We start from the raw sequence: 26,821 nt of genomic DNA on the forward strand, positions 1-26,821 counted from the left end.
TCTTGTTTTCTAGCTAGCTATTAATATGCTACGTTTGCGTTCCAGACACCTGTTCAGCCTGTTGTTATTGTTATTGTCACGACTATGCGGTGCTGTTTAGAGGAAGGTTCAGAGTTCTGTGATTTCCTACTGGCTGTGAATGTGTTTTAGGATGAGAGAGAACGATGAGATTGAGAAGATTAAGTAGAGGCGCGGTTGCTTAATTATTATAATTAAGATAAGGTTTAACGGAAGTTGCACTGCAACTTGCCTTTCAAGGCGAATGGCTTCTTGCTCTCTGATTTATCAAATAAATTTCCCCCCCAAAATGCAACATATATGTTTTTTCTTCTTCATTATGCATTTTTCGGCTGCCGTAACTTATACACCAGAGGAACTTATAGTTTGGAAAATGCGGTATATATATATATATATATATATATATATATATATATATATATAGACATATATACTGCTCCAAAAAACAACACTTAAACAACACCATGTGACTCCAGGTCATTCACACTTGTATGGAATCAAATTGTCCACTTAGGAAACAACACGCACTCATTTTGACTTTGTTGACGTCAACGTTGGATAAACCCGGAGTGTGTTTTTACACTTTCATTTGGAGTCCAGACCTCCACGGGTTCAGATGTTTCATTTCCATTGATCATTTTGGTGTGATTTTGTCGTCGGCACATTCGACGCTGTAAAAAACAATGTGTGTAATAAGAATTAAATATTTCATTCATTCAGATCTAGCATGTGTTATTTTAGTGCTCCCTTTATGTTTTTTTGAGCAGTGTATATCTGTGTGTGTGTGTGTGTGTGTTAGTGTGTGTGTGTGTCAGAGGTGATGAGGCACCTTGTTCGTTATCCAGAGTGTGTGTTTTCCTGAGTGAGCTGCTGGTAAATGGTAACAAGCCTCTCCTTTGCCTCCTGGCTGCTCCCCTCAGGGCCTCCACAGCCAATCATCTGCCTCCATCCATCCATCCATCCATCTTCTCTCACACCATCTCCCTTCCTGTCTTCTCTCCCTCCATCCATAAACCTCCTCTCTGGTCTTCATCTGGACCTCCTCCAACCTCAGCAATCTCCATCCCTCCTCCGTCCGCGTCCAAACCATCTGATCAACCATCTGATCCTCCACGTCTCCACCTTTTTAGGACCAAGGTTACCTGGTTGAGCAGAGGAACCGGGGAACATGGACCTCAGCTCCTAGAACCATCTCAGCTCCTGCCTCCATAGCAACTCAGGTGATTGGTGGAACTCATTAGCAGATACTTCTGGTGCCATTTTCAAAAACCATCACGGCCACTGTTTTCTTCGGAGAAACGGAGTGACGAGGAGGTCCGAGCTCTTCTGTCCCGCTGCACCTCAGGGGGTTTCCAGGACTCGTGGAGGAACATCTACATTTCGGACCGCAGTAAGTGCAAAGTTAGCTAACGGCTAACGGGGTTCTTCACAGTGCAGGGAGAAGATAAAAACACCTCGACCATCTAATGGTCCATGAACGCTGTGGCAGCTTCCACCTCCACGCTGTCCACGTGGTCTTTGTCTTCTTCTTCATCTAAAGGGTTCCCCTGGAGGAGGCGACTTCCTGGTCCAGGACCGGAGCCGGACGGATCTAAGAAGCTCGAGGAAGCGCTCTGTCAGAAAGCGGCTTAACGAGCGCCGGCGGATCAGATAACTTTCCCCCAAAGTAGAAGCCCAGATCATCTGACGGTAACTTTTCGTTTGGAGGTACGGTCGGAGAAGAGACGACGCCGAGGGGGAAGTGAATCAAAAAAAAAAAACCCGACCCGAAACTTTTGTTCATCTTTCAACTCCGACGAAAATCAATGGTCTCGGCGTCTCGGCTCTCCGTCTCCCGCAGTCATAGATTCACGCGATGAAGACGGGAGGTCGGACGGTTCCGGGATGGAGATGTTCCACCGCCGGAGCGCTGATTTACGGCCCGCAGCTCCGGCCTGGTTTATGAAGACGACATCAGCTGATGTTCTCCCATAAAACTGCTGCTTTCCAGGTGCCAGAATTACGACGCCGCTCCCTTAAAGAAGGAGCTAAATCAAAATAGCCGCCATATTTTTTTGTCCGTGCAAATTACACCCGCTACGAAAATAACGGCAGACATCGGCGCCGCGTACCTGCGCTCTCCATCGCTCACTCATTATTTCACCCCAAACACACACACACACACACACACACACACACGCACACACACTCCGTGCACGGCGCGTGCACAAGACTCCCCCCTTGAAGCCGCTTTGAAAAGGTTTATAGAATCTTAAAATAGCAGTGCGGTTTGTGAGCACGGGGATTAAAAAAAAAAAAAAGGAGCTACTATAGAGAGTTTGACATCACACACACACACACACACACACACACACACACACACACACACACACACAATAACCATACCATTGCCATCTCATTGTGCTCCTTAACTGGGGCGTGAGAGGAGGAGGAGAGCATGGAGGGGTGGAAGGTGGACGTGGTGGAGGACGGGGACGCAGATCAGAAAGAAAACACAAAGATGGCTTCCTGTGTGTGTGTATGTGTGTGTGTGTGTGTGTGTGTGTGTGTGTTGAGGCTGACTGGATGTGACTGTTTACCAATCTGGTTGATCTCAAGACACACACCAGGCCCAGGTGTGCAAACCGCAGGGCCGGGCTGATGGGGTTTTCTCTCTCGGGAGGTTGGAAGGGGGACCTGTTGGCTGATAGCGTCGCGGCGCAGACAGGCGACATGACACACACACACACACACACACACACACACACACACGAACACACACGTGCGCGCACAGGCTGTGATGTATGCTAAACAGCTGCGGCAGCTCCCTCAACAAGGAGACTGACGTCTCCAGCAGCAGCTTCCACCTGGAAAACAACAATAACCCAGGAACCCAGCTGACAGAGGGACAAGGCACACACACACACACACACACACGCACACACACACACCAGAGCTGCTCCGTAAATCCATGACATGCACGTGTTGCTTTACCGCATGATTGCAATACTGGAGACGTGTCCTTAAATGACAGATGCAGACTCAGAGACACAACACACACACACACACACACACACACTTCAGATTTGATGTTTGATGCATGAAGTCGACTCGACCGGCTGTGTGTATTAATCGGAGCGTCTGGCGCTCTAAGCCGCCCCATTAGGGCCCCTCACTCGCGGGGCGAATATCTTCCGAGCAAATCAATAATCCTGGAGTTTCCTGGCCGAGGCGGCCCGTCATCAATAATCCAGCGGCGCCCGTTTAGATTAAAATTGACGGCGGCGTCGTTGGAGGGAAAGGAAGGCGCGCCTCTGGAGGAACCCATCCTTTTTTTCTTTTTTTTTTTTTCGAACATTTATTAGAACAGGTTCCTTGACAGAGTCACACTCATTCTTACAAAACCTCATGGCAAGATACACATTATACAATATTCTTTATAGGTCACTTATTTCCTCACTAGCAAGTGAAAAATAAAATTAAAAAATAAATAAATAAAAGAAATGAAAATAAATAAATAAAAATAAATAAATAAATGAATAAATAAAAATAAATAAAATAAATGAAAATAAATGAATAATAAAAAAAGAAAATAAATAAATAAATTAATTAATTAATTAATTAATTAAAATAAATAAATGAATAAATAAAAGAAATTAAAATACATAGATAAATAAATAAATAAAAGAAATTTACAAAAAACACAAAAACAAACAAAAAAAAAAACATCTAACTCAGTCAAATAGAGATAATATCTTCAACTCTCCAAATATTTTTTGATGGATGCCCATTTGTCAAGATATAGGTCTGTCTGAAGTGGTAAGTTTGTTGTTATGCGTTCCATGCAGTTTCCATCCTTCAGCCTCTGACGCCGCTGGTCCAGTAGGTTTGTGGGCTTTGAGACAGTTTACTGGGATCATTTTATGTGCAATTAATAGAAGAACTGTAAGCGAAAACACCAGTTTTTTCCTTAAATCGTTCGTTGATGCTGCACCCATAATAAATTACTGTGGATCAATTGGTCTGTTTAATTTTAAAATCTCACTTATTTGTTTTTTTTTTTTTACCTCTTCCCAGGATTTCATCAGTTTAGGGCAGTCCCAAAAAATGTGGGAAAAGTCCCCCGTTATGCCACAGCCCCTCCAACACAGGGGAGAACAGTTATTATCATAAGAAGCTATTATCATCCTTTTACAATCATAAAAGTCGCGAGAAGGTCCGGCGGTCCAAACGTCGCCCGTGTGTCCGTCTGGCCGTCGGGCCTGGAGAGGCTCCGCCTCCCAGACGGACAGAAGTTGTGAATAATGAACGCGTGAATGTTGTGAAGTCAAACCTCCGTTTGATTCGCCTCCTCTGCCGGGCGTATTCCTGGAAACGGCTGCTATATATAAGTCAAAGACGCGGCGCGTCTCCTGCGCGTTATCACCGCGGCCAGATGTGGCGGCGGCGGCGTCCAAATCCACTGACATGTTTTGACTTCAGTGCCGCTTAAAGAGCTGCGGGTTTTTTTTTAAGATAAGATATGTTTTTCTTCTTCTTCTTCGGCTCTGATGATTTACAGGAATTTGAGTTGGCATTTCAGAGAGTCGAACCGACTTCCCAACTGTAAGAGCGCAAACGACGCCTGGATTATTTCACGGCTAATTAAGCCGAGTCGGACGGATCCGGGGCGAAAACGAAATATGCGCAGGGAGAAGGTGGTGACCTATGGAGGGGCCACCGAGGGGCCACCCGAGTTTTGACTGCCGGTTGAAAAGGGCAATTTGTACCTCAGAGGAGAAAGGGCAAGTCTCTCCTGCCCCCGTGAACGCCACCGGTCATCAGCGTCAAGGCCGCGGATAAAGTCGCCACTTACCGGAGGAGCGGCGGCGAGGCTCGGACGGGACGGTCGCTCCCGGCAACCGCCGCCGTCAACAAGAACAAATGAGACTCCAAGGAGGCTCAGATGATTCTTCATCCATCCATCCATTCATTCATCATCTGCTCTGCTTGCAGAGGGTGGACCTTCTCCAGGCATCACATGCGCTGCCGCTGAAAAGATGCAACCATTCACTCATTCATTCACACGTCTGGACACTTCGGGGTCCTCAAAGAACCTCCTGGACTGCGGGAGGAACCCGGAGAACCAGGAGGAACCCCGCGGAGGAGAACGTGCGTGGGAATCCAAGCGGACCTTCTCGCTTTGAAGCCATTAAATCATGATCAGCTAATAAGTGACTGCAGCTTGAGCTCCCAGGATAAAAACAGGATCCTTCAACTGAATCTACGAGTCGTTTCCTCCGAGCGGCGTTCGTTTTTCACCCAGTATCTGCTTCGTCCGGCCGTCTAGTTTCTCATTTATTTTACTTTTTTTCCTATTTATTTATCTGGAGACTCTTAAACTCAAATGAGACATCTAAGCGTTGCTATGATTGCATCCCAGGAATAATGAACATCAGCGGGTTTGGTCTTCGCAGAACATCTAGGCGTGGAGAAGCACTCTAATTAGAATCCGAAGTCTCCTCAGGAGGTTCAGCGGACAGGAAGTGGAGATCTGCTCCTCGCCAGGTTGTCGCCGGCGTCCTACGGATCCACCTTCCCGTGGACGTCTCTTGAGGTCTTTCCGGATGGTTCTGGGTGAGATCCTCCTCACTTCTTCTGCGATAGCTCCTCCCCAGCGCCGCCGGCACAGAGACGGACCTCGCACTCGTGACGCTCATGAATGCAGCATTGTCGCATTTTTGATCCTGGGATGAAAAGGGCGTCCCGTCGTCCTGACATACAAGTGTACTTCTGCCAAATGTTGCCTGGTTTTTGTGGGACGGTCCAAAGAGCCCGTTGTGATGCCTTTCCAGGGCAGAAGCTGCTGTTCGGGAGTTTGATCTGACAGATTTCATGTCTGCCGTGGTTTCCCGTCGCTGACGGCGCTCTCGCATTCAGAGACGTTTGATCGGACATCTCTCCATGCTTGGGACTTTGCAGGTAAACTGCAGAACTCCCGGCCAGGAGTTTCCTTCCTGGTTTGCAGTTCCTAGAACCTTCTCAGGAAGGAGGTCGATCTTCTTCCATGCAGACTGCAGAGGACCAGGGACCATGGACCTCAGCTCCAAGAACCGCCGTCGCTCTTACTTGTAGATGCCATCTTCTTCTGGTTCAATAGGAACTCGTGGCACAGATGCTTGGTGGCCATCGCAAGCCACTCCCATCACCAGATGCTTCAGGAGGACATCGGAGCTCCATTTTCAAACTATCCTGGTCACTGCTCAGATGTCTTCTTGGGACAAAATGGACAGAAGTAGCCAGAAACGGAGCGCCGAAGAGGTCCGGGTTCTTCTGAAACATCTACATTTGGAATTAGCTAATGGCTAACAGAGTTCTTCACAGTGCATGGAGAAGATAAAAACACCTCCAGCATTTGATAGTCCACGATTATTATTCCACGAACGGCGTGGCGGCTTCCACCTCCGTGTCGTCATCTTCTTCTTCTTCTTTGCGTTGGTTTGTTTTTGCGTCCGGAGCTTCGGTCCCAGCGGCTCCTCACAAATCCCCTCGAGGAGGCCACTTCCTGGAACCGACTCGTGGGACTTCTCTGTCCAAAGTATCTGAGAAAGTCCATTGATGCAGCTCTTTCTCCACTGAACACCACAGATGTTTCTAGATGGTGTTTTGCTTCCAACACGCCGGCGTGAAGCGACACGGCCTTTCAATGGGTGAACTCCAGACGATGGAGCGCTTCTCCAGCCACACGGACTGGAGGACAACCTTCATGTCTCTGGTGTGTGTGTGTGTGTGTGTGTGTGTGTGTCTGCGAAATGTCGACGGTATAGTCAACATTATTAGATGCAAATTTTTCCCCATGGAAGCAATAAAGTGTGTCTGAAGATGCAAATGCGCGCCGTCCACTTATAGCTCCTCTTCTCCTCTGACGGCGTCCACACATGTTGTTCTGTGTAGGTCTGGATTCTCATTTCATCCTGGAGAACCCCGGCTGCCGTCTCCGACACATTTTTAATAAAGCCGGTATTTACGACACACTGATACATCCAGACGGCGGCTCTGAGGCTTCGCAGCAAGAAGGTCCCGGTCGGATTCCTACCTTTTCCTTCTGGAGTCTCCATGCAGGAGGTTCATTGGAGACACTAAATCAAACTCGCGTCTTAAAAAGTCTGAATGTCAAACAAATAAATCAGTGGAATGCGTGCATTTCACGCAATTCGTGGTGATCATGTGACCCGCCATTAGATCGCAGTGAATCCACATCAGTGTGGAACTGAGAAATACAAATGATCCTTAACCCTCTCAGGCTCAAATTAAGTTGTGGCGTAATTAGCTAAGTAGCATTTAGCTGTCGCAAATCTGCAACATCTGCCTGGAGAGGGTTAAATATCCGGGAAGAGAAAACTTGATGCAGACGGAAGTTTCAAGAAAGACGGGAAGGTCGATGCGTGTTTGTGCTTCCAGGAGAAAAAGCGCTATGTCGTCCGTTCGGGTCGTCAAAGAGAACGAGCAACGTCGGCATTTGGACGGCAAACGCGGAGCTAAGCGTGCTAAAGTTAGCTCTCCGCAAAAACAACAAACTGTACAAGAATTAAAAGCCACAATGCGACACATGCATTTGCGTAGATTCTACAGGACTTCTCTACGGGATTTGAATGAGCAATAATTCAGTTATTTCACATTAAGGAGTGCTTACATTTATGTGAGTTACTTTTGGTTCCATTTAGTTCCACGTTTACAATGTTACTGTTCCGTCGTGCAGACGTTTCCCTCTGTGAAAATAAGTTGGACACTCCTGCGCTAAACTAGCAGAGATCTGCATCTCCAGACGCTCGGAAGGAATGAAAAATCCATTCTTTCTTCGAATATCTTGATCTGATTGGAACCGATGACCTTTCAAAAGACGATATTTAATAAACTTTGCAAGAAAAACGAAAACAAAAGTAAGAACGCTAAGAGCTAATGAGAGATCATTTATTTGCGTGTCTGGAATCTGATTCGGGAGTCCGGACGCGACTTCCGTTACGCATAATTAGCTATTTTCACGCGGTTAATCTTCCGAACCGGCATCAAACGCCATCCGGATCTGAAATGACGACGACATCGGTAATCCGATCGCCGTCCCCGCGCGCAAACCCAATAAAGGAAAAGGTAGACGGCGAATAACAGACGCGGCTCGTCTTCTATTCCCGCTATTGTGTTCTTTATTTTTAAAAGTCATTAAATCTTAATTGAATCCTCAAGCAGAACAACGCTCGCTAATCACGAACCGACGGAGGAGATTGCGGCAAATTAAAAGGTGTTTGTGAAGCTTCTCCGGGCGACTTCAACCCAACGAGCCGCCCCGCAATCACCCGATTGCTTTTCATCCTGTATTTTTTCCGGTTGTTTATATTTTTTAAACATCTCACCGTCGCCCGATGCGGGAGCTGTGTTTCTGCAACGTCACATCAATACTTTCAGTTAGTTATCTAATTAATGAAAACAAACCAATGAGAAGGTTTTTTCTTTTTTCACCCATGTTTTAAATATTTTAAGAATATCCTATATTGGTAATCCGGCTCCTGTAGAGGCCTTTCATCCCACCCTTTAAACCAGACGGGGCGGCGATGAGAGAGAGAGGGCCATGGAAATGAAAGAAAAGAATAAAAGATGTAGTTAACAGGGAATGGAAGAATTAAACAAGAAAGAATTGTAAGAAGCTGAAAGCAAGTGCGGTGGGTGTTATGAGCGGATCTTTGCTTCCGCTGCAGATCCATGTAGATCTCTTTCCCGCTGGTCTTTTCGGAGCCTCCCGGGTCACGCAGAGGAGCTTCAGGAGCTTCAGGAGCTTCAGGAGCTTCAGGAGCTTCAGGAGCTTCAGGAGCTTCAGGAGCTGCGCCGCCGTGAAAACAAAACGCAGAAAGACCGATGGGAGCTGCAGGAGCGCGGCTTCTGTCGCTAGCAGATAAATAGATGTTTGGACTGCAACGGTGGATGAGGAGGTCTGCTTGCAGTGAGACGCTCCTCTGCTTCAGAGCCGCCCGAGCGGAACCGACTCACGACGTAAAAAACGAAACATCACAAACTCCGGCAGCCGGAGCTGTTTTCTGAGAGCCGCGCCGTCGAACCCAGAACACGTGATTTATCCGCTGCGCCGAGAGGATCGGCCGGAGAATGATGGCGTCTGCATGAGCTGTGGAGATGGAGGACCACAACTTGCTACCTTCTATCCATGCACGTACGTGCACTGTGTTTGTACCACATGCACATTAGCATTTAGCAAATACTTGCATTCTATATTTGCACTCCTGTGTTCATTTTACTGCACAGTATGAACAATCCCAGGGCCGGAAGGCAATTAGCCTGCGTTAGCATGTTGTTTCTGACAATTACATAAATTTAATATTTTTTAAGCAATTCAATATTAAATTTAGATTAAATTAAATTAAATTTAATTAAATTTAATTTAATTTCTGACAATTAAATAAAATTAATATTTTTAAGCAATTCAATATTAAATTTAAATTTAATTTAATTTCTGACAATTAAATAAAATCAATATTTTTAAGTAATTCAATATTAAATTTAAATTTTAATTTAATTTAATTTAATTTCTGACAATTAAATAAAATTAATATTTTTTAAGCAATTCAATATTAAATTTAAATTTAAATTTAATTTAATTTCTGACAATTAAATAAAATCAATATTTTTAAGCAATTCAATATTAAATTTAGATTTAAATTTAATTTAATTTAATTTCTGACAATTAAATAAAATCAATATTTTTAAGCAATTCAATATTAAATTTAAATTTAAATTTGATTTAATTTGATTTAATTTGATTTGATTTAATTTGATTTAATTTGACTTAATTTAATTTCTGACAATTAAATAAAATTAATATTTTTTAAGCAATGCACTATTTAATTTAATTTTATTTTATTTCTGACAATTAAATAAAATTAATATTTTTTAAGCAATTCAATATTAAATGTAAATTTAAATTTAAATTTAATTTAATTTAAGTTAATTTGATTTGATTTGATTTAATTTAATTTCTGACAATTAAATAAAATTAATATTTTTTAAGCAATGCAATATTAAATTTAAATTTAAATTCAATCTACTTTAATTTAATTTAATTTAATTGAAAATAAAATACACTCTGAAGTATAAAGTATAATCTATATTTTAAAGACAAAAGTCTCCCTATTTCCCAATGTACAGGCATGAATGATGAGCAAAGCGGCGCAGTAACTGATCACAGTGAGTTATTGAACAGGGTTATGGGATGAGCCGGGACAGACTTCCTGTCTCTGTATCAGCCCGCTGGAGACGCCGCCCTGCCGTCTGTCCGGCGGGAGGCGGAGGACGCGATGGACGACGGTTTCTTGAGCGTCACCAAACAACGAACGCCGCCGCACGTCCGCGAGCCGGGCTCTGTTTTTCCGAGTCTCGGAAAGCGGGAGTTCCCCGCGGCGCCGGTTCGAGGCCCCTTAACAGATTTGTTCCCGCTGAAACGGCGTGGCGTGGACAAAAGTCAGCGCGGCGACAATTAGTTCTCATCAGCTTTGCGCTGACAGACAGATCAGCTTAGCGGCGGCGGCGAAGCCGGGGGGAACGGCGAGCAGTCCTGTGAAGCCGGCGCAGTCGGAGGCGCGAGGCAGCAGGCGGAACACGACTAAACGCTCCGGTCTGGTTTAGTCGCCATAGTAACCATGTTAACCCAGCTTCTTCCTCGCTCCCTCCTCTTTGTTTCTCCCAGATACATCATCCGGCCTCGCTCGGAAACGAAGGAGGGGAGGCGAAATCTCCCACAGCTTCCTATCATGGCTTCCCCTCGCAACTCCGATGGAGGGAGAATAACGACGGGGTCGTGGACGGCGAGAAGAAACGAACAAACAAGATCACGGGTGAAAAAATGATGGGTTAACAAGGAGGGAGGTTGAATGACGCGCTTCCGCAAGTGACAGCGGGTTCGGGGCGTTAAATATTCACGAGGCCCAGGAGAGAACCTGGGCAAAAGCCCCCCGTTGATGTGGGACATCCCGAGCCGGGACCCGAGTCACACACTCGTGCACGCTCGCCGCATCGCGCACGCCACCCGCTAGCATCCCGCGGCAGCGGCGGAGCAAAGCAGGAACATGCATGTTTAATTTACAACCTTCCATTTCGACATGTTCATGTTTTCATGCTACACGCCGCCGCCGCCGCCGCCGCCGCCGCCCTTCGCCTCGGAGCCGGAACGAGGGAGCACCTTCGGAAAGACAGCAACATTTCCCAAAGCGGTCCTTGTGTAATGGAAGTACAACATTCCAGGCTGATCCTACGCCTCTCCTGGGCTCCCGCATTTCTGTTTTTCAATTCTGCGTTCGCAAAACGTGTCTTTTCTTGCGGCACACGAATTTTCATAAATTATCCCGACTGTTCGACACCGACGTCTGCCGAGGAGCCGGACGGCGGACCCGTTGGATGTATATCCGTCGTTGTGAGGTGCAGTCAGGGGAGGCAGGAGAGGCCGTGCCTCACTCGCCAATCTTGGAAAGGAAAAAATGTCGAATGAAAAAAAAGGATTAAACTGTTCTATTTATCAGTGATTTGCTCTTTAAAGGTATTTTTCATTTCACTTCACCAGTTTTAGATTGTTTTTGATTCGAAATGGCTGGATTTTCGGATTTCCTGTTCAAATACTGAGAAGAGACGTACGGTGAGGCAGCCGACCGTCGAGCCTCAATGTAGATTGCGTGTTGACGGCTGACCGCTGACATGCTCTGCACTGAGACCGGATTGCCGTCTTTCTTAAACTGTTCACACGTTCGCTAGATGAAATACATTTCCAATGTGTCGGCAAATGTATGTGTGTTACTGGTTTCTTGTGCTGGGAAATCATGAAACGGCCGCCAGGGTTAGGGTTAGCCTGGGATCAACGCAAGCGAGGCTGCTATTAGTTTGACCTCTGGACGGCGAGGGCATCTGTGCTACCGCAGCCGCTCGCGTGTCAGCACATCTTCATATATTTCAGCAAGACTTTAGGAAGGCTGGTCTCCACTTGGATAACTCCTTCATCACCTTCACCCGTTCACATCCGCAAAAAACACAGACCGTACGAAGCATCTGAAGGGGCTCGAGCTTCTGCATGAAGGCAGGAAAAGATGGTTTGGTGGTTTCATGGGATTCATGAAGCTCTGAAGTTGCACGGAAGTTGCGTTTCATGCAATCGCCGAGCTCCTCCAAGCCGGGGGAAGAACCTCAGACCGCCGCTCGGGGTTCAACCATGACGGCTAACATGTTTCGCAGACGATACTGTGTCGTTCCAGTGGCTCAACAAAGGCCCGTCTCGTCCTTCTCCTTTCCTTCTCCTTCTTCTCCTCATCATGTAGCGCCAGCCGAACCGTCATACCCATAAATGTGACAGCATGTGTGGTGAGACGCCATGATGTTCACACCGTTCCCGCCGATCATCCGCAGAGGCTGTGGACGCCGGCGTCTGGGGTGACAAGGATACTTCTTCGGTTTTGCGACACGAGGACCGAAACCGCCGTCCCGCTAAACGACGAAGGGGGAAAGTCTTTACTCCAAACGCGACGGTCCTGACAATTAACTTTGTATTCTGGCAGCTCAACACCGGTTTAACACCAAGTATTTCGCACTCGCACCGCCCACCTGCACGTATATCTATTAGTTTAGAGCCCTCGCCTGGACCGTTTCCCCGTCTGTCTACATGTTCTTGGCAAAATACCCTTCCTTCTGTTTTGTTTTTATTTTCAACCATGTAAAAAAAAAAAAAAAAAAAAAAAAGCCTATTTCTTCAAATGCTGATCTCAGCCGTGACGCTCAAGGACCCATTATTTCAGCCGGTCAGTTTACAAAGTGTAAATGTATCCACGCAAAAATAGCCCGACGCTTCCACTCGCCCCGGTAAAGAGGTGGGCAGGACGCCGATCACCGGCTGGCGGCAGGTACGACGGCACGGCGGCTCAAATAACGGGTTCCCGACACGTACGGTTCCAGATGCGAAGTTTTGTTAAAAGCCAAACTCTCGCCGCGACGGCAAACGGAGGGTCACAATTCAACGCTGCCCTTTAACGAACCCTAAAAGGTTAAAGCATACAACTTCTGCCCCCCGGCTCTGCGCTGCTTTCCTGAACGTTAATGCTTGCGGGCGCTAAAAAAGGGCCTGAATCTAACCACGTATTTTATTTCCCTCCTAAAATACGACCTGACAATAACATGTAAATGAGAGAGGATAAATTGTTGGTTCAGCCGCATCGGGAAACAATAAAGTTGATGACGAAGAGCAGCTGGAGGAGGAGGAATGCTGGTTCGTCAGCATTAAACTGCAAAGGTCCGGCCGCTTGTTTGTTTATTTGGACGTTTTAAAGCACACCAAGACTTTTCTTGTTCCCCTAAATTCATTCAGTCATTCTTTCATGATCTATTCTGCCGTCGGCCGATAACCCCGGAATTCATGCGACGGCGCCGTCTTCCCGTTGCCGGTCGTCGTTCTCGTCCAGCATCAAGGAAAAGAAAATGGCAGACCTGAAGCGTCGATGCTCCTAATATTCTTCGTTCATTCATTCATTCATTCATCCGTTATCTTTTCCTGGGCTGCGGCTTTTCCAAGCCGTCATCCGGCAAAAGAACATTCCAGCGAACGCCTTCTCATTCACATGAATGGACAGAGTGGAGTCTCCACTGACCTAGCATGGGTTTGAACCCTGAGGAACCCCAGGCAGATACTCCACACAGAGAGGTCCAGACCTTCTCGCTGCCAGGCAGAGGCGCTCACTCCGACCCAGTCGGGCCTTGAAGGCAGCCGAATCCGGATCGGAGGTTTGGCCCGTAGCCTCTCCAAGCTACCACTCACCCTCTCCTTTCCAACTGACGGACATACGATCGTTCACCTCCTCATTCACTCAGTGCAGGGTCTCCTGTGAACCTCCTGCATGGTTTTGGAGGGGAGGAACCCTGAGGAACCTCATGGAGACTCCACACAGAAATTCCTTCCTAAGCGCTAAAATCACCAAACCGCTGCGCCGTCCCTGATAATAAACGGAAAATACTCAACCATTTCCTTATTGTTGAGACAGGTGACCTCCTCCTGATCGCTCAGCCGCCGACCACGGCTGCAGGATGATTCACTCCAAACCTTCCTGACACTGAGCTGCTGTTGGCCCACATTTAAAACACTTTCCAATTTATAGGCCAGCCCTGCAGGAGGTGTTGCAGCGGCTGGTTGGTTTAGAAACCACACACACACACACACACACACACACACACACACACACTCCAGAGATTGTCCAAGCTGTGGTCTCGTGCTGTCGGCCAGTTTGAGCGGTTGGGGGTTAAATATCCCGTTTAACGGCATCAAAGCTTGAAGGTGGACAAATCGCTATTTTTTCATATTCTTATCATCGCGTCCTCAGCGGGGGGTTCGTTCGCAGCGCCGCCCGATTCTCCGAAACCTCCCGGGCAATTCTGAAACCCGCTTCCTCCTTCCTCCCTCCGTCCTCCTTCGCCCTCGTCCACAAACACACACACACACACACACACACACACACACACACACCGCATCCGGCATCCGCTCGCACTTCAAAAGGCTGCCGTACTGCGGCTTTCACAGCTAAACAGCCCGTTGTGGGTTTTTTTTTCCCGTCAAAAAGTCTCTTCGGACGCCACGATCCTGGAAGAGCTTCCTCTGACCTTTTGGCCCGGACGGGTCAGCCGGGAAGGTCGGCGATAACCCCGATGTCATCGGAATTCGTGTGGCGGCGCCGTCTTCCCGCCGTCGGGTGTCGTCCTCAGACCCGAAGCATGGATGCTCCCGATGTTCTTCATTTATCGGTCATTCATTATCTATCACAAGGCTGCAGACGATCCCAGGTGTCTTCTGGCAAAACGTCCAACCGTTCACACATGATTGGACATCACAGGGTCTCCACCGGACCTCCCACCTGGGTTTGGGCAGAAGGAACCCGGAGAACCCTGAGGAACCCGACCGGAGACCTTCTATCCGCCGGGCAGAGGCGCTGGCTTGGACCCGGTCGGCACTGAAAGCGGCCCTGGACGCCCGAACCCAGGCGGGAGTGTTGGTGTTTCAAGAGAATTTGAGGAACCCTGAGCCCTCCGAAGCTTCTCATCTCCAAACAACTCAGTGCACGCAATCTTTTCAAACCATCTTGCCGAGGCTGCGGCGCAAGAAGCAAACCCGAGAACACGCACACATTCAGATCGTCGCGTCAAAGCAGGGGCCCGCCGGACCTCCGGACACACACGGTCTCAGAACATCTGGACATTCGACCCAAGGTAGGAATGCAAAAGAAAAAGTAGAGGAGATACACCTGCTCTCAATGAGAATACAAGGGCTGTAGACCCGCGGAGCTGCTGGAGATCACCAAGGGTTGTCAAAGCGGAGATACCGAGAAGAAGCGAACAGGTATCGTCGCCCGTCCTCGTCGTCGATGATGTGATGGTCACTACCGCGTGAAGATCTTTCGTCTCCCTCAAAACAAAAACCCTGAGCGTGTTTCCCGTGTCACGGTAACTCACCTTGTCAGCCATGATCATGGAGGAGCCTCCGTGGACACCCAGCACTGGAAGTTGTGTCTGAACAGAGAGGAAGTCGAGGATCTGGGCGATGGCTTCCTGATCGGTGCCGTCGGCGAAGACGATGCCGTGGAGACGAGTTCGCGACACCAGCTCACACACCTTTGGAGGGCGAGGAGCAGACCGGAGGTGAGCGGAAGCTCCGGTCGGAACCCGCGGGAGGACGGCTCGCCGGGCGACTCACCTGTGTGATCACGGACTTCGGGTCCGTCTGGTTGATCCGGAGGGTCACCACCGAGATGTCCAGGGCGTCTTCGGGGCGGCGAGGAGAGCGGAGGTCCTGGTCCGAAACGGGGCGCGTCTGGCCCATGATGACGCCCACGCTGAGGCCCGGCGGCTTCTGGGATGCAACTGGCGCCATGATCTGGGAGAGTATGAGCAGCATCCAGCCCACTACACCCATCATACCCTGGAAACACAGAAGCGCAAACGTCCGAACGTCACTCCAGAGCCGCCTCGTGACGGAACAGGTTTGTGACAGTTTGCTTCCCAAAGCAAAAATCAAAATAACCCATTTCGCGCAATTCATTCCTGAAACGGGACTACGGGCTGGAAGACGGAGGAAGCAGCTTCTGCATCTCCTCTGCCATTTGAAGGCCCTTTCGCCCTGTAGGAACTTCTTGTGGTTCCTAGAAGTATTTCTAGAATAAGGTGCATCGGGCCAGCAGAGGAACCGGAGAGCCGTGCTCCTCAGCGCTGAGGACCATCTTAGCTCCTACTCCGAGGACGGGTCTTTACGGTTCCATAGCAACTCGTGACGTAGCTGTTTGGCGATTGGTGGAACTCCAAGCCTATTACCACATTCTTCTTGCAGACTTCAGAGCGCCATTTTTAAAAGCTACGGTGGTCACTGGCTAAGTGTACTCGACGGACAGAATGGACAGAAGCAGCACGAAATGGGGCGACGAAGAGGCTCCGGCTCTTCTGGCCTGCTGAGCCTCAGAGGAACATCGACATTTTGGACCAACATAACTGCAGAGTGAGCTCACGGCTAACGGGCCTCTTCACAAGGGGAAGCAGGAGAAGATAAAAACACTTCAACCATCTGATGGTTATTATTCCAGCTTCACCTCCATGCTGTCCACCTGGTCTTCTTCTTCTTCTTCTTCTATCTTCTTCTTCTTCTTCTTTTATCTTCGTCTTCTTCTTTTATTTTCTTCTTCTATCTTCTTCTTTTATCTTCTTCTTCTTTTTATCTTCTTCTTCTTCTTCTTCTTCTTCTATCTTCTTCTTCTATCTTCTTTTATCTTCTTCTTCTTCTTCTTCTATCTTCTTCTTCTATCTTCTTCTTATATCTTCTTCTTCTTCTTCTTCTTCTTTTATCTTCTTCTTCTTCTTTTATCTTCTTTTATCTTCTTCATTTATCTTCTTCTTTTTCTTCTTCTATCTTCTTCCTCATCTTTTCTTCTTCTTTTATGTTCTTCTTCTTCTTCTTCTTCTTCTTCTTCTTCTTCTTCTTCTTCTTCTTCTTCTTCTTCTTCTTCTTCTTCTTCTTCTTCTTCTTCTTCTTCTTCTTCTTCTTCTTGGGTGGTTGCTTTAGGAGTGTGGAGCTGAAGGTGCATGCTGTTCCCAAGCATGGTGCTTCACTGCCTTTGGGAATGTAAAGCTTAAAGGATCTCCGGGAGGAGGCTCTACTTCCTGGAGCCAAATTTTCAGTCCAAAAAGAAGTCCACCTTGAATCTCTCGTTTTAGCGAGATATGAATTGTACAAGCGGCTCCAGGATTCGCTAACCCAGCAATGTGCCAGAAATGCAGCCCAAAAACGTCTGCCGGACGCCGGGGGAAGTGGTGGACAACAAAGAGCCTCGGCCGCGAGCGCGTTCAGACAGTCCCGTTTATTTGTCGGACAAATAAAAGTCGCTCCTTTGGCGTCGGTTTGTTTTGAAAGGCTCGTATCCTGTGATTCGCCTCCGTCTGAGGCGGGAACGCGGCCCGGTTTGTTAACACACAAAGTGCTGGAAAAGGATCCCGGCCGGTATTTTTCGACTCCGGAACGAACGAGCCGGGGACGTGACGGGGCCGCCGTCTTACGCCGCTCGTAAATGCCAATTCATTTTCCCCGAGAAAGACCATCGGGAGACCGGGGTTACGCCTAAATTTGTTTTTCCTAATCTGGCTCGGAGACACGGCCCGAAGCTGGCTTTGGCTGTCTGCCTTTATTAGAAAATAATCGGCGTCCGCGGGCGCCGTTCATGGTAAAGGAATATTAATGGCTGAAATAAATGTAATCTGATTTTGACCCATTCATGGGGGTATGAGGGGGAACAGTGACTCGCTCAAGGCGCAGAAGTGTCTGCATCAATCAATAACAGTCAGTGAAATTAAATAACCCCCGCACACACACACACACACACACACACACACAATATCCCAGTCTAATTCAGGGGAGAATAAACTTTGAGTTTAGTTCAGAAAATACCTTTCCCTGTGATGTAAGCAGATGAGTGGAGTAATGCAGTGTGAAACGCCGCCGGCCAAATGAAAGCTAATGAAAGCGCGATGTGAAGGCTACGTTGCATCTCAGCCAATTTCTTACACCACTTCAGTCCAGCGGAGCCGAGAGGGACCTCGGCGGGCGTCGCCTTCGCCAGCTCGCCTGCACCCCTGGATCTCGCCGTCGCATCCCCTAACTTCACATCGCCGCGCACCAATCATGTTCATCGCTCGGTTAGCGAGCGCTCCGTTCCGTTGTTTCCCTTCTCTAATTCCGCGGATCGCCGTTTCCGGCCGGGTTAGTGTGTGTGCGTCTGATCCATGTCATCTCACACCCGGTCTAATCAGGCCAGTTAGTCAAGTCAGTACTTTCCCAGCTTGCTCTCTCTGCCCTGGTGCCCACAGACTAGCCTGCAGCTCCGGCAGCACTTAGCATACGCCTCTAAATCACACACCGCTACGCTCCTGTCCCGGAGAATTAGCGTCAGCCGCAGCCAACCGGACGAGATTACACTAACTTTCCCCGGAGTTAGCATGGTAGCTAACCAGAACGGTCAAGCTAGCTGAATAAGTTAGCGTCTCCTTAAAGGCCCCCGGGTGCTTCAGATCTCCCAGATCACCCTTGTAATTAGTCTCCATGGCCAGAAGGTCGCGGGTCGGATTCCCACAGGGTTCCTTCCCATGTGGAGTCTCCATGTTCTCCAGGGGTCTGCATGAGGTTCTCCACGTTCCTCCCAAAGTCCAAAAGCCTGCCGGGGAAGTCCACGGCCCCATCGTGTCCCTCCAATGAAGGAATGAATGTGGTTTTTATCTCATTTGCATGAGGAGAACGCTTTTATTTATTCCCTATTATTATCGGGGCCGTAGCGCTCTGTCATTCACACGTCAGGGTCTCCACTGAACCTCCTGCTTGAGCTTGGACTGCGGGAGGAACCAGGAGAACCCTGAGGAACCCCACGCAGACACGGGGAGAACATGGAGACCCCAAACAAGAAGGAACCCCGTGGGAATCCGAGAAGGGACCTTCTGGCCGTGAGCGCTAACCGCTGCGCCGCATGATATAATAATTATCATTATCATCGTAAGAGGCCGAGACTCGTTTAGTTTCTTGTTCATTCAAAAATGCCGTGTTTTTAATTGTTCTTTTTTTAGTTTATGACTCCAGTCTTGGATTGGCATCCACAGACCCTTGCATGCATGCCCAGGAATGAGGCGGACCATCACGGGGATCCCGGTCTGCAACCTCTGCAGGTTCTCGGGTCCACCTCGCGATCACCTCCGGCCTCCACCACGCTCATTCCAGATAATTATATTTTCACATCGAATAATTCGGCGGTGACTTGTCGATTGAAATCCCTTTCAGAATTTATGGACCTTGGGTCGGATGAGGGGTGTCGGGTCGGAGGTGGACCAGCAGGCAGGACTGCTCCTTCGTCTCCCAGGAGACCGAGGTCAGAATAATGGTGACGCGATCGATGCCGCTGTCAAGCACTCGTGCTCGGCACTAAATTACGTCTAATTTGTTTTCCTATATCACTTCATTCAGCCCTAATAATGTTATTTTCCCGCATCGATCTCCGCAAATGAAGCGCTCAGCGCGATATCGCAGCCCGGCGCTAAATCACAGGATCGGATCGGAGCCTCCGGACGCAAAAAGGGAAGTCCGGACAGCAGTGACGTGCGCTGAGGTTGACAATCAGATTTACAAGCATATCAATACGACAGAGTAACTTTAACTTATTCAGCATTTGATGGGCGGCAGTTAGTGAGTTCACAGAAAACAATCTGTAGCACACAGAAAACACATTTACTTAAAAAAAGTTATTACGATCTTCCCTTTTCCTTTAAACAAAGTCCATGCGAGTCCAATTTAGATTGTCTAAGTTTGCATATGTAATCCTCCATTTTGAGAAAATAAATGGATGGCTGCACCTCACATGCTAACTCTAGCTTGCTGGATTCTGCAGACGAGGCGTCGCAAGAAGAATCCCTGGGATCAGGAGGGCCCCTAACGTGAGGCAGGAGGACTGCGTGCCTCACCTGGTGGCTCTTAGCAGCAGTTTCATGATCGCTCAGCACAAGAAATCGGTTCAATCGCGACATGGGATACTACACGTTGCATGAGGGTTACCTCGGGGTTCCTCCTGCAACATGCAGAAGGTTCATTTGAGACTGTAGATGCTTCAGGCATGTGACTGTCCGGGTGTCTCAACGCATACAACAAAGAGAAATGTATGTTCGTTTGTCTGTAGTACCAAAAGTCGACAAATATCTTAATCAGTGACGTGCGTGAGGTTCATGGCTGGTGAGGCTCGCCTTCCATGAGGCAGGAGTACTGCGTGCCTCACTTCTCTGACTGACTCTTCTGATGGCTCAGAAACCAGTAACGCACATGCAGTTGTTGACACATTGGAAATGTAGTTCATCTAGCACGATTTTTTAAACATTTGAAGAAAGACAGCAATCCGGTCTTGGTGCAGAGCATGCCAGCGGGCAACCGTCATTGGTCAATCTACGTTGAGGCGCGACGGTCAGCTGCCTCACCGCACGTCTTTGAAGAGTAAATGTGAAAATCCAGTCACTTTGAATCAAAAACGATCTCGAACTGGTGAATTGAAATGAAAAATTCCATTACGGTACAAATGGTTGATACATAGAATTCTTTTTTTTCTAACATTTTTTTCTCTCCAAGATTGGCAAGTGAGGCAGGGCCTGTCCTGCCTCCCCTGACCGCACCTCACTGCCGGACGCTCGGGAGAGAAAACCAACGTGCCGACGAACCCTCAGAAATAGCGTAGATGTTGAGTCGGATCCAGGTAACCCCCCCCCACCGCCCCCGGACACAATTAATTACAGAGAGTGAAACGGTTTTCCCGGTGTCTCCAATCAGATGGCACATAAACGGCAGGCCTCCACGACCGGTGCATTATATTAATTAGCCGTGTCGTAAACCCTTCGGCTCGTAGCCGGGGGTTACGGCAGGACGGCGGCCGCCACCCTAAAAATAACGTCCCGTCATCCCATTTCCAACTGCAGAGTCTTCGCCCAAAGTTGTGCTAATGCATTTTTCATCATCAAATGTCTTTTTTTTTTCAATTTGGTTTGTTAATCCCCATAATACCCGGTTTCTAAATTCTGAGTTTCGGGGGCCAGATTTATGTACATATTTGTGCAGGAAATCTGCATGAAATTAGCGTCTGATTTACCGAGGCGGCGGCTAATTATCAGTAGCTGGGACTGTCGTCCCCGTGCATTGTGCACAGAAATGGAAATTCAAAATATGCAGGAGTGAAGAGGAAGACGGCGACGAGAACCGAGACCCGTCCCACCAAGACAGGCTTCTCCACGGAGCTTCGACAAGGATCCGGTGGATGTGAGGAGGTGAACACGTGTTTGCCTGTGTGATATGAGCTGTGAATGAGTGACTGATTCTTTAAATGATGTGTGAACGAGTGATTGTTTCTATATGGGGTGAATGTCGCTATGAGGAGATGAGATGAGATGAGATGAGAACAACTTTATTTATCCCGAGGGAAATTGTTGTGCCAGAGTTTCAAGCAAAAACATAACAGTAATAGATAATAGTAGGGAGGAGGGAGAATAAGAAATACAATAAAATATAAATTGTCAAGGTTAAGGCGATCAAGTGTTTTAAGATCTTAAGTGCAAAGATTTGAATATTCCCTTCGGAAGAGGAATTAAAAAGTCTGATAGCCTCAGGTAGGAAAGACCTCCTGTGGGGTCCAGTGGAGCTCCTTGGTGGTATCAGTCTACGACTGAAAGAGCTCATGAGGCATAAATGAGAGGATGAATGTTTATAAACGACATGTGAATGAGAGGCTGAATGTCTTAATATGATGTGAGAATGAGAGGATGCATGGTTGGATGTCTCTGCAGGGGTGAGTATCTGTAAGCCCCGCCCCTCGCCCTACGAGCCCTCTGATAGGCCGCCCTGACTGCGGGATGAGCGGTTCGGACGATGGCGCCGTCGCCGCAGACCTGCTCCGCGGAGGTCCAGAGTTCCTCCAGAAGCTGCCGCTCCCGTCCGACGCTCACGTTCGCAGTTTGACGAGGAGCTTCATATTCTCGGTCCTTCATATTAGCATTCGTCCGCTGGCCTTCTGATCCGTGCGAGGCCGAGTTCAATGCTAGTAGCGCTGGCATGAGAGCTTCGCTTCACTTCAATGAACGCATGCGAGTCGCGTGTCAGACGACGGGCGAACGGCGCTCGCGGCCCGCCGACCGAAACGCTACGGCGCCTCCGAAGAGCGCAGGAGCGTGGAGGTTCTCCACGCCGTGGAGGAACGTTCCCCCGTCACAGCGCTTCACGATGCAGACTCAGTTCATTCATCATTAGCTAAAGCAGGGGAGTGAGAAAACTCATCCTGCCCCGTTCTACTGGTTATAAGAAGATAAATAGTAAAAAATACAAACAAAATCAATCATTCCATCAGTGTTTTCAGAGCCGTCACAAACACTAAAAAGGTGTTCAGCCGTATGCTAACGATATGAGATGGATCAACTTCATGCAAAAGGCCAAAACGGTTTTTCATTAGCGTTCATTAGCATGTTAGCGCTGCAGAGTCCCAACAGCCGCTGCCTGGTCGACTGTTCATCTGAAATCTTTGCTAATGCTAATACTCTTGTTGGTTTTGCAAGCAAAACATCGGACTACCTTCACCAGACCGGTCTTTGTATCCTCCTCCATGTTTGCTCACGTTGTGACCGTTCAAATAGTAAATTTATCTTTTTGGGCGTGAGCTGACATTTCCGGGATTTCACCGGCTAGCATCGATCGTCACAGACGTGCACGCTTGCAGCCGAACGTAAGAACAAAAAATTTTTCCTAAATGAAAGCAACACTCTTGTATAAGATTAACGGTCTGATCCAAGGCATCGGTGGAGGGGCGGAGCTTAACCCGGAGCCGCACGGGGACGCCGCATTCCAACATGCGCTGTTTCATTCACACGCCTGGACAATTCAGGGTCTCTGTCAACCTCCTGGATATAAGAGAAGGTGGAGACTCGTCACGGGAAGGAACGCGACCGCTAAAAACATCTCGAACAAATCGAAAGATCCTCGGGATGGAATCGACTTCCGAACCTTCACGGGCGAATCCCGTCGATCAAAAAGTGGGTCATCCCATTTAAACTCCTGTTTGAACATATGAAGCCGGTGCTGAGGCCGACCTCGGCTCGTCTCCATCCATTTCTCCAACATTAACTCCGGTTATAATGTACACATTGAAGCTCATCTCCATTCCGGGACCGGCGTTTCATCAATAATTGCGAACGGCCTCCGGCGCCACGTAGCACGGGCAGACCCAGGAATCCGGACACGTACGAAGGACGGACGTCAGTCGGGGAAATCGTATAAATAATATATATTTATTATATAATATAAGCGGTTCTAATTTCTGGAGGAAGCAGAAGGCGCTGCATTCGGAGCTTCTTTTAAATTGGCTTTTTATCTGCATCTCCTGCGTCACAAAGCTGCTGAGAGGCGAGGCTTTGGAGGAGGACAGTCGTGGGAGCGAGAAGGTCTCTGGTCCTTCCGCGAGTCCTCATGTTCTCGGGGTTCCTCCAGAACCCCAAAAACAGTCCAGGCTACGAATGAAAGAGCAAACGGACGAATGTCTCCACAGGAGAGGCTCCGGGCTGAACGCCTCCTCTCGTCCAATCACAGCGGGGATAGCCTCCGACCCCGACCCTGTGTGCAGCGAGGCTAAGCTAACGGACAGTCTGAGAGGTGCAGGCGGGCTTTGCTGCTAATCGTTTATTCTTCTGGAAAGTCAGATGTCTTCTGGAAGACACCTCAGCCCTCTTCAGATCTAATGACCTGCAGGGAGCTTCCCATATACCTGCCAGGGTTGTGGGCGGGTCCACGTTACGATGGCTTGTAAATGGAAGCGTCGATGGGCAGAAGGTGGTCTGAGGAGGTCCTTGAGCTCACGGGGTTCAAGAGAGCAACTATTATGGACTGGAAACCCATGTGGATCTCATGAACTGAGGCTCATGTGGACGTTACCAGGACTGGTTACCTGGACAGGCCCCTTCCTCCTTCTTCTGATTTTCTGCTTCTTTAACTCCTCTGTGGAACCATCTGGTCTTCTCTGGCCAGAATACAGACATTGCAGCCCTGAAAGGGACGGTCCATGACCTTCAGGTGGACCATGAAGTCCAGTCCTGAAGTGGTGAAACGTCTTCAAGGGACGACGTTCAAGTCCCGTCGCAACCACAAGATGATTTCCACAAGAATTCACCGCGACCTGGACGCCTGAGAGGCTCCACAGACGGGCTGTCGTTTAGCATCTGTCGCTTAGCATTGTCGCGCAGGTGCGACGTGTCCCCTCCGTCTCCTCTGCCCGTCTGAATATTATGGGATGTGGAGCGTTGGGTGGCTCTGCTCCCCTGCAGACATCAAACCTCCTCACTTTAAGTCCAAACCAGGAGGCATCTGTCCACACCTGCCTCCTCCCCGACATCTCCAGCCCAACTGCTCAAAATCTTTTTTCATCTTTTTATTTATGTAATCATTTTATTTCAGTCAGATGACATCGGCTTTAGACAGGCAGCCACAATTAAATCTGATTATTATTATTATTACTAATATTGTTATCATTTATCTTGTCCTTCTTGCTGTTGTTGCTGTTGTTGTGGTTATTGTTATCATGTGAGGCAGTATTATTATTATAATCATCATTATTATTGTTATTGTGGTTATTGTTATCATGTGAGGCAGTATTATTATTATTATCATCATTATTATTGTTATTGTGGTTATTGTTATCATGTGAGGCAGTATTCTTATTATCATTATCATTATTACTATTATTGTGGTTATTGGTATGTGAGGCAATGTTATAATCATCATTATTATTTTTATTATTGTTGTTTTTGTTGCTGTTATATGAGGCAGCATCATATTATTATTGTTTTTATTATTATTATTGCTAATATTAGTATCATATATTATTGTTTTTATTATGATAATTATTATTATCATCATTATTATTGTTACTGTTACAGTTACAGTTATTGTTATTGTGGTTAATGTTATGTGAGGCTAATTGATTATCATTATTATTATTATTATTGTTGTTGTAGTTGTTGCTAATATTTGTGTCATTTCTTATTTTTATTAGTATTACTGTTACTGTTGTCCTGGTTATTGTTATTATGTAAGGCATTATCGTAATTGTTATTATTATTGCTGATATCATTTCCTATTATTGTTGCAGTTAAATGTGAACCAGTATTATTATAATGATAATAATTATAATTGTTCCAATTGTTGTTACTGCTATTGTTGCTGATGCTTTTGCTTTTTTTATTATGATATTATAATAATGATGCAGTGATGCTGTATTCATTTTGAATGTCTTATTATTACTTATAATATTATCATCATTATTATTGCTATTAATTTTCCTACTTCTTTGCATTATTCTTATTTGTATCATTTATTATTTATAAGACGCGTCTACCGAAGCCTTTACCTGTAACTGGAGTTTTTAAAGGACTTGGAAAGCGTCTGCTGGGCCTGCCGACACCAGAAACATGGAAATAATAAAGCGTTTGCGCCGCCTGTCCTCGCTGCACCTTCAGCTCCTTCTAATGATGCTTCGGTAAACTCTGGAGCCGTGCTGGTGGCTCTGCAGGAGGTCGGACTAGAAGACGGGACCTCTCCAAGGAGGGCTTGTTTCATTTTCCGACAATAAACTAAGAAGGCCTGTGCTGGCAAAGCGGGCCGAGGACCCGCAGGAGCCGGAGCCGGAGCCGGATCCTGGTCCTGGTTTTAGGACTTTCTGTGCGTTACGGGCCTTCCTTTGCATCCTGGAAAAATGACCAAGTTTCCCGCTGCGACGGTGATTTGCAGAAATTCGCGGTTCTGTAAAGATCGTCCCGGACAAGCGGCGGAGCCTTGACGCCTCGGTTGGAACGCTGTGTGGGCATCGGCGGGCGAGGAGCGGCTCCAAAAGGGTTTAAGGGCTCCATGAAAAATCCAAACAATGTCCCCGCAAATTGACGGGAAAATCGGAGGATTTATTTTAAAGTGCTGGCAAATGACTTCAAAACGAGCAAGAAATTGAAAAGAGGCGTCGCCGGCTGCAGTAACCGCCAGACTGCCGGCGCACGTGTTCCTGGAAAACCCGAAGAAGAATTTTTTCAAGGGGAACCCACAGGGGCCATGAGGGGCCCCTGCAAGGAGAATCGCCCGGGAATAAGACGCGGTGATTGTTTTACCGCGCAGGATAAATCAAGTGGACAATTACTGCTATAAAAGGGCGGCGGAGCGCCGCTAAGCGAGGAATAAATACACAGCAAGCAGTCATTATTCAAACCCCGGACGAGACTAAAACTATTTTTAAAGGATTTCAGTCGTTAAGTCCAATGCAAGGCCTGTGAATGATGGGCCGCCTTGCACTCGCCCACGTTCACCCTCTCACTCTCCTCAGACGGACGCCTGCAATCACTCACACCTCCATCCCTCATGCAAACAATTACAACTTCTGCAGCCACATCAACTGTACACACACACACACACACACACACACATCTCCACTTAAACAGGGCTGCACACAGATGCACATACACACACACACACACACTGCACCAGGTAAAAACTTTTCTCTTTCAGGACTATTTACTGCGCTGATGCCCCAGATCAGGTTAGGCACCAAGTTAGGCTATGCAGTGTGTGTGTGCGTGTGTGTGTGTGTGTACGTCTTTGTCAAAAAAAAAAAAAAAAAACTCACTAACCCAAGCTTACTGTTCTGTATATTTCCTGTGCATCTTGTATTTGCAAGTGTATTTGCAGTCC

At 47.6% G+C, this 26,821-nt stretch overlaps 1 protein-coding gene across 1 annotated transcript in view; it reads right to left on the reverse strand.

Annotated features, from left to right (window-relative positions):
• The window catches only part of grin2ab (glutamate receptor, ionotropic, N-methyl D-aspartate 2A, b), a 107,722-nt gene that overhangs the window by 70,799 nt on the left and 10,102 nt on the right, over positions 1 to 26,821 (reverse strand). The window contains exons 3-4 of the mRNA XM_086157584.1: positions 15,749 to 15,973; positions 15,508 to 15,666 (exon numbers count right to left, since the gene is read on the reverse strand). Of these exons, the coding sequence (XP_086013710.1) occupies positions 15,508 to 15,666; positions 15,749 to 15,973 (384 nt within the window). The remainder of the gene's footprint in view (positions 1 to 15,507; positions 15,667 to 15,748; positions 15,974 to 26,821) is intronic.

Source organism: Fistularia commersonii, chromosome 12 (genome assembly GCF_037954325.1).
Source record: "Fistularia commersonii isolate RoL2024-O1a breed Wild chromosome 12, RoL_Fcom_v1.0, whole genome shotgun sequence".
In the NCBI taxonomy this organism is placed as follows: Eukaryota; Metazoa; Chordata; class Actinopteri; order Syngnathiformes; family Fistulariidae; genus Fistularia; species Fistularia commersonii.